At 35.9% G+C, this 9144-nt stretch overlaps 1 protein-coding gene across 1 annotated transcript; it reads right to left on the reverse strand.

Annotated features, from left to right (window-relative positions):
• Positions 1-1567: 1567 nt before the first annotated feature.
• On the reverse strand, positions 1568-8569 carry LOC110712649 (E3 ubiquitin protein ligase RIE1-like). Its single transcript, XM_021891122.1, has 5 exons — positions 7933-8569; positions 5025-5144; positions 4643-4775; positions 4392-4550; positions 1568-2156 (listed from the first exon to the last, which is right to left on the reverse strand). The coding sequence occupies exons 1-5, from the start codon at positions 8469-8471 to the stop codon at positions 2010-2012; spliced, it is 1098 nt and encodes a 365-aa protein (XP_021746814.1). The 5' UTR covers positions 8472-8569; the 3' UTR covers positions 1568-2009.
• Between the last annotated feature and the right edge of the window lie 575 nt (positions 8570-9144).

The raw sequence follows: 9144 nt of genomic DNA on the forward strand, positions 1-9144 counted from the left end.
CGTCCCGTTTTTGGTAACTGCCGTGAATACACTATTACATGTTTTACATTTTGCCCATTGTTCACCATCTTTACTTAGGACAAAATAACGACATACCTCACTCCTTCGGTTTTTCAAAAGTAGCATCTCAGTTTCGGTTAACCATTCATGATGTGTGTGATGGTTAGTAATGGGACTAGTGGGAGTGGCAGTAGAAGGGGTAGAACCGGAGGGAATTCGGGTACTTTCTTGGCTACCTTGGCTAGAACAATAGTTTTGTTGATCACCGATATAATTAGGTGGAAATTGGTATGGTGGTAGTGGAAATTGGTTTAGTGGTGGTGCTGGAAATCCCGACGTATTATATGGCTCATAGCCCGGGGGGAAGTAAATGGGGTCATTGGTTTGACTCGTAATTTGGGGGCTCGTTGTATTTGGTGGTTCCCTAGAACTACTACTACGGATAAGTCGGCCTTTCCCCCTAGACCTAGATGATGGGTTGTTCGATGCCATAATTAACAATTAATTTTTTAATAAAAAGTGGTTAACTATAATAATAATAATTAATAACAACAATTTTAACAATAAAAATATCAATAATATTAATTAATAACAACAACTATAACAATAACAATAACAACAAAAATAAATAATAACAACAATTGTAACGATAATAATAATTAATAACAACAATTATAACAACAACAATAACAATTAACAACAATAATAATTAAACAAGATTATTCTAATAATAACAATAAAACAATAATAAATTTAAGATTAGTTTAGATCTTACAACCGTGTTTCAACGCTCCACTAATTACGATATTAGGAAAATAATTAGAGAATTTAAGAGAATAATTAGAGAATTTAAGAAAATAAGGATTATTAGAGATTTAGAGAATATAAGAGATAAGAAGAAGAGATTGTGATTTTGTGATTTGGAAATGAAATGGAGGTGAGTATTTATAGAATATTTGGGGAGCAAATTGGCAAAAAACTAGCCGTTTTTAGCCGTTTTTTTGGCTTATTAAGGAGCTAGAATAAACGGTAACATTACCGTTGGCCCGCGGGCCGTGCCTGCGGGCCGGCACGGCGGGCCATGGTCGTGCTCGTGCCGGGCCGTGCCTGGGAATTCTCAACCCTGTCCGTGGCACGGGAGTTGAACTTCGTGTCGTGCCGTGCTTGAATTCGGGCCGTGCCGGGCGGCACGCGGGCCAACCCGGCCCGTGCCCAGGTTTACCTCGGATTATCAACTGTGCATATACATTTACCATCAATGACTACATCCAAGTTTAATAATCACATGGTTTTTTTTTTAAAAAAAAAGTTTAATAATCAGATAAAGAGTCTAATAAGTGAGAGGGGAAGTAAGATAATCTCCCTACTCCCAAGAAAAAAAAAATACCAGGGAAAGTAAAAAAAATCTCCCTACTCCCAAGCAAATGTAGTTTGTGGGATTTGAACTCGTGACGTCAAAGTCACAAGATGAATTAGCTTGGTAAAATGGCAAGTCACCGGTGAAAATGATAAACTAAACATGAAATAGAAACAACCCTTTCTTCTAATTCCTAGAAGAAAATATTACTCAAACCAAACAGCAGAGATAAACTTATTGACGATCGGTCCATATAAAATCATGGCATTATCGACCTGTATAATAAAACTGATTACATAAATCACACAATGATAATAAGACTTACAGCACTAACATCTTTGCGTGAAGTTTTGGTACCTCTATAATTACAATCAAACGATATACATAGCTACCGGTAGAAGATCTTTCATTTCATCCATTCAAGCGTTGACTACACTGAACTTGATTTGAATTTATCAGGCTGGTTAATCCAGCAGGAAGAAGCATCTATAAAAGAATGATAGCTGCAAGCATTTTGAAAAGGCAGCACATCAAGGACCAAAATGATGACTATCACACGCTTGGAACTACTTTCCTTCCGTTTCAAATCTGTACAAATAAAAAAGCCGATGGAGAGCTAAACAGTTTCCTTTGTATGTTCATAGATGTACTATCATTTGACGATGTTGTATTTGCAAAGGGGGCATGTTGCATTCATCTTAAGCCACTTCACAATGCATGGTGAGTGAAAATGATGGTTGCAAGGAAGAGCATTTAGCTCCACTCCATCATCATATGAACTGAGACAGATACAGCACTCCTGTACATAATAGGAAAGGTAATTTTTATCACATAAAAATGAAGATAACTCCATATATAGCAGGTAGCAGCCTAGCAGAATTAGAAACTTAGATTTTACATCAGATGCATTTAATTAACGGCACACAAAAGAGCAGAAATACAAACAAAGAGGTCTTTGAGGATGACAGGAACATTAAAACAATTTAAAAGACAAACTTTTTTTTATAAAAATATCGAAAATGACTTATAATATGTCCATATCATGAAACTTTCAATCTTAAAAGCTTTGGATTTAGAAAGATATTGCATATAATACCCTAAATCACACTAATCTTATAACATAGGGGATTTTACTAGAGCTAGTTCACTGGGATCCCTTCTTGTTGTACCCATTTTATAATTGTGCCAGAGATAGGTATGAAGTTTTTAAAAAGATTAAAAAATCCCAAAACACCCAAGGATATATACATGTCAGAGATGCAAAGTTCAACTAGCTTAGTATCTATGTCATACTCTAGTCCAATGCTTTTAGAGAAGTACAAGTGACAAAGCACTAACATTGCAGGCTCCAAGAATTCTGTGTGATCAGCTTTAATGTACAATTAATATATTAGCATAGCAAAGCCAATCAGAAGGACTTGCTAAGTTGCTAGTACATGTCAAATCACGTGGCCAATAGCTACTGCAACCTTACATTATAATGCTTTTAATAGAAAACTAAAATGCATTTAGATGTACTAGAAGTAACTACACAACTGAACTAAATCATCAAACTAGGACCTCGCAGGGATCCCACATTCCCACCTAAAACTACGGGGAGAAACCTGTACACGATGTTATTCCTGCTGCTTAAACTGAACCCTAACCTGGAAAAGTAGAAACTCACTACAAACTCTCAGGTGACATTAACCAATATCAGACTTTAACAAAGATATCGTTTAACTGAGAATGACAGATACTCTCCCAGTCCACAAAGAATGGTCAAATTGAGCACTATTAGGACGATAAGATGTTGAGATTTGTGAAAAGATAGAGTTATGACCAAAGTTCGAACTTCCCCTTTATTATTTTCATTCTGTGATGAGAAAAATGTTGGTCAATTTGTAGCTAGAATTCCTTAATTCGTCTTTGGTCATAATCAATAATTAGTACTTCATTTCAATATATTTGCACCAGTTTATATAAATGTCATCATAACTGCACCAATCTTACGTTAGTATTTGGAAGGCAAATTATGACAAAGACTATATTGTCCTTCAAATTTTCCTTTCATGACCCCACGCTCATCTCTTTCCAGTTTCCATACCCGTAGAAGTGTATTGTTGTCTTAATAACTTCATTCCCCTTACTTAAATATTAGCCAACTATGAATGGTGCAATTATATTGCAACTGGAAAAAATATTTAAGCTTCTTACACTAAAGTAATAAAGGGGATGGTATCCACAACATTGAGGAAAGAAAGAGGAATAAGAGTACTTATGATAATGAATTAAATCTGTAGATGGCAGGGGTCCACAGTAATACTTAAATTTTAGATGAGAAAATTAAAAAAAAAAAAAAAAAAAAAAAAAAAAAAAAAAAAAAAACAGCCCCAGTAGATTTGGAACAGGGACAACGAGTAGTGCAAGTGTTGATTTGTACATGATTTGAGATATGTAGGTCATAAATAAATATTGAAGAATCGGCCTTCTAAACAAGTACGAGAGTAATTAAACGTTTCTGAAGCCCAGGTAAAACTAATAGTTTACTATTTTCCTAGTTCCGCTTTCTGAGGCGAAGATCCCAAATTCCCAACATATAGTCGAACGAAAAAAGGCATCACATAGAGGATGTTGCCATTCCTTATCAGTCATGAAATGCACCTACTAACAATCAATGACTTTGGAATTACAATATAAAGGATTCATGTGTCTTGAGACCACTGTTAATTGATGTGAATTTCAAAAACATTATTATCTGGTAATCTAATTTCTTCAGTCTTCACTTGTGATACAGGACAGAAAAAAACATTTATCATTATCACCTTCACAGCTCAACCCCACTCTTTTTCCCCTATCAGACAACAAAGCAATACTAACAGTTCAATTCACACAACTCATTCTTCCTCAGCAATATTAACAGTTCAATTCCACAGACGACACAGGAACCCCTAAGTAAGCATATTCCTCAATTACGGCAGTGAGCATATATTTCACATGAATTAGTCTAATTAAACAGTGACAACTTCAAAGCAAAAAAAGGGAAAGGACTTACTGCGTCTTCAGGTAAAAGAACACGTTCACTCGCCAAGTATCCACTACTAGACTCCACTGGAATCATCACTCCAGCACGCACATCAATCTTTTCATCATTAGCTGATGCCTGAAATTTGTATTTGGGGAGCACACTAAGATCTGCCTCAGAGGCACCTTCCTGCTTTGCAGACCAGAAAAAGGAATAAGCAATAAGTCAAAGGCCACACAGTAACAAGGTGATTTGCAGTTAGAGTAGGATATATTTCATACTTGTCCAGCAACTGTATAAAGAATTGCTATAATGCATGGAAGACAGCAACATAGGGCGATCCCTATTAAACAGGCCAAGACAACACAGAATATGGCGAAGAAAACATCAAATGCCAGATAAACAACAGTCAACCTGCACATATATACATTTACTTGGTTAGAAACATAGCTCACGTGATTAAAGGTACAATCATTATGAAGATATCTGACATACAGGCCATTAGAGCTTAAAAAGAACTAAATCAACAAAGTGTAAGACCCTTCTCTACCATATTTGATAAAATTCTTCCACAATTCCTTTCTATTTATTATTTCATTCATTTTTACTTTTTTACAGGGGATTGGGATTGTTTTTAGCATTTTGAGGATAAAAGGAACATACCAATACAGCCGTGGGGCATCTTGCAGTAGCTGCTCTCCACCAGAAACCACCCAGTAAAAGCCAACAATCCACCAAAGAAATGATGCCATAGTGTTCACAGATTCACATTTTTTGGAGAAACTGTACAATTCACAAATAACATCAAACACAATACAGTTAGGCTATGAAGTTATATAGCAGTCAAAGAATTTTTAAAAAGAAAGAATGCAGCAATGCATTGTTACTAATTTATTATGATGACTACTGACAACCATGACAAATGTAAAATTTTCTGTTTGATTTAAGTGATCAATCATCCATTATATAGGCACACATTGTGTACAGCCTCGTGAAATAAAAATTCTGCAAGCTTCAAATTCTACTTCCAGGAACTCAAAATGCAAACGGCCCCATGCAGAACAGCAATTGGGACCAAAGCCATGTTCACAATAAAAGAAAAAAGATGAGACAGAGGGAGCCATGTTCACAATAGAAGAGAAAGAGGAGATTGGGGGGGTGGGGGCGCGAAGAGCGGCGTCACGGCGTGAAGGGGTGGGAAAAGAATGGAGCCAGGTTTCTTTCCCTAATTAAAACAGGCCCACTTCTCCTTCCTTCCATTCCTTCCCCTATCCTCTCATGCCTTCCACTCCCTAGTCCCTTTCCTTCCACCATTACTATATAAAGATTCCAAACACAATGTTAAGCTACATTAGTAAAGGAATTAGGATCATTGTCTCTATCGCTTTGTTTGGGTAGCAAAGAAGGGAAAGGAAGGGGATGGGAGAGAAAGAGAGGGTAAAGGTGAGCTCCATTTTCCGTCCAAATCTCTCCAGTATTGAAGGGGTTGTGGTAATTGATGAGGGAGGGAACATAGATTCCTCTTTCCATCCTCAATCCTTTCCAAACAAGGGAGATTGCTCCTCTTCTTTTCATATCTCTTCCCTCCCCTTCCATTTCCTCTCATCCAACCAAAGTGTAAATAAAACATTGTTGCCGACTTAAATAAACTTTGAAAGCTTCACCTTTGAGCTCATTCCCTATGCTCTCACTATGCACCTCCTGTCAGCTTTTACACAATTTGCCAAACCAAAAACCTAGAAATTTTCTCTCCAAATACATAATTGAACCACATATCAAATCATAGATCCACTACTCTAAACATAAACCCCTTTTCCTTAAGCACTAAAACCTTCTTTCTTAAATCATCAGCTAGACAATTCCCTTCATAACAGCAATAATGCTACAAGAAGCACAAATTTTTGGGGCAACTAGTTGATCGAATTTAAAGGACATTTGAATAGGGCAAGAGTTTAAGATAATCCTATCAAGTTCTTCAAGCTATAGGTGATAGATAATAGGCATTGAAGAAGATATTCATGAAGAGATAACACACACCACCACCACAATAAGGAGAAAATATGTATGATGTGGATGACTTTGCAACAGAAAATAAATGGAAGGGAAGCAGGGACCCAAGACATCCAAACAAAAACATCAAAATCTGAAGAAATAACCATCCAAAATTTTAAATTTGGATGTAACATAGATTTCAATAAATATCGTGACTGATTGAGGTCGCTATAAAGCATATGTTTCATTCTAAGGAGTATTATGATTTAACAACCACTTCAAAATCCAAGAATTATGGTTCCTGGCAATATGATGTCTTGAATAGGTGAAATTTTAACCACTAGATAAGGAACTCTTGTATAATCTGTTAATTGAAGCCTTGCACTATTCTTAGTAAGTATGATCAAAGACCCTAAGTTCTTAGAAAGCTTCACTTGGTTCTTAGTCATAAACAGATTACATGATTCTTAATTAGTACCCAAATCAACCTTGAACTTTACATACCACCAATGGCCATTTAGAGATATTAGAACCATGAGACAAATCCCAAGCTAACATTAACACCAAAAAAAAAAAAAAAAAAAAAAAAAAAAAAAAAAGAAAAAAGCTAACCAAGCATCATTCCTAACATGAGATCAATATCAAATTGCTAAGTACTACTTCCTCCGTTTTCTTTTAGATGCAACACACACTTTTTCACGGTATTTAAGAAATGTGGGGTTCACATGATATAATACACTTTAAAATGGGATGAGTGGTTGTTAGAAGTGTAATTTAGTGGTCTATGTGCTTTAAATAAGGGAAATAGTATATTTTTCCCTAAAGTAACTTTCTTTTTATAGTGTGTTGCAAGTATTGTGACATTTTCCTTTTTAGGGAAGTGTTGCAAGTAAAAGAAAACGGAGGAAGTACATTAATCAAGTTCAAGATCCTTTTTACTTCATGCAGATCCACTTAAATAGTAACATTAGGGTACAAGTTCAGCTCCCAAGCTCAGTCATTTAAGATACATTTTACATGTTTTTGGTCCTAAATTAAAAGTTGTGTTCATAAAGCTGCAACATGAAACAAGGTACATAGAGGTCAAGTTCAGCTAAAATAATGGCTTTTGAGACAACCTTAGCCACTTCTTCTTTTAATTCCCTTCTAAAATTGTTTTAAGTTACAGAAATATGTTCCCTCTTCTATATCTTCAATTACAAATTTCAAGATGATAATATCAAGTCATTTTGTTATTAAATATTGGACTTTATCAGTATATATATCTAGCCTACATAATATAAGAGGCGATAGTATCGAAAACAAGAAGCATCAAATAGAATCAACACTAGCATTTACTCACAAGAATGCAATTCTACAGCGATATAAAAGATTATACTCCTTAAGCTATTAGGAGTATTATTATTTATACCATCACAATATGTTCTTCTAAAACAAGCAACACCAAATTGAACAAGGAATACAACTCTAACATTAACTCAGAACACATATGCAATTCTTTAACAATATAAAAGATTAACACATGAGATCATTATCGTGGTCGAATTTCACTAACAAATTAAAACTTATTATAGTATACCTTGATTGAGCAGAACCCCCAAACATAACTCCATCATCATCCCCATCACTATCATTCCCATCCAAATCATACCTCCCCCTAAACTCCCCCGCCTCACCCGCCTCGACATCGACATCATCATCCCTACCACGACGGGCACTCACACTGCCACTCCTCCTCCGCCTCCGATACTCCATCCACACCAACAAAACATGAACCAAACACTGCACAGCATACCCACAGATCCAAACCCTAATCGGGACATTAGGGTTTTCATCAAAAGTAAAAATCAGCATCACAAATGATGCAACAACAAACACCATATTCCACAACATATCAAGAGCAACAACTGGCTTGGAATACCCCCAATCAGCTCGACGCTCCTCGAGCTCACGCGCCGCCGTCTCTCGGACTAACATCGATGGACCACGGCGGCCGGCAGCTCGGCCGAGAAGAAGGGCTAACGCCGTTGATTGTGGCATCCTGGGTGAATTCTCCGCCTCCGACGACCCTTGCAACGACCGCAGCAGCGGCGCCGAGACGTTCGACGATTCAGACATTTCCTATAATCGAAAAAATGGTTTTTGTTTGTTTGTTTCTTACGAAATTGGATCGATTTTATAACAAAGGAGAAAAAAAAAAATGGATTGAATTTGTTTTTTTGTTGTAATAATTAAGGGGCTGGTTTTATAACAAAAAAAATGATTTTTTTTTTTTTTTTTTTTTTTTGTAAAACTAGTTATTAGCTCGGGCGATGCCCGGGTTTTGTTATTTGTAAAAGCTGGTTTGACCGTTTGACTATAAGAATAATTTTTTGCATTAAACACCAATATATAGAAATTAATTCATGGAGTTTTTAATATTGATGTATTGATGTCACATCATATGCCAATTGGCAAAATTGATGATACATGGCAAAATAGCATGTCTTGCCATGGGTTTTAATAATATATATTGATATTGATGGATCGATTTTATATCAAATGAGGCTAATTTAATACTTTGTGAGAATTGTGGCATAGTAAGTTAAAAATTGAATAAAACTTTGTTTGTATGACACTAAATACTACAGGGCAAAAAAGAAAAAACACGAAGTACTATAGTGTAGAATATGGAATAAAATTAAGAGTAAAGCATAAATACGATTTATGAACTTTTGTATTTGTTTACTTTTATTCCCCCAACTTTCATTTGTGCACTTTTGGTCCCTCAACCACCACTCTAATGTTTCTA

The sequence above is a fragment of the Chenopodium quinoa genome, unplaced genomic scaffold (assembly GCF_001683475.1).
Source record: "Chenopodium quinoa cultivar QQ74 unplaced genomic scaffold, ASM168347v1, whole genome shotgun sequence".
NCBI classification, from domain to species: Eukaryota; Viridiplantae; Streptophyta; class Magnoliopsida; order Caryophyllales; family Amaranthaceae; genus Chenopodium; species Chenopodium quinoa.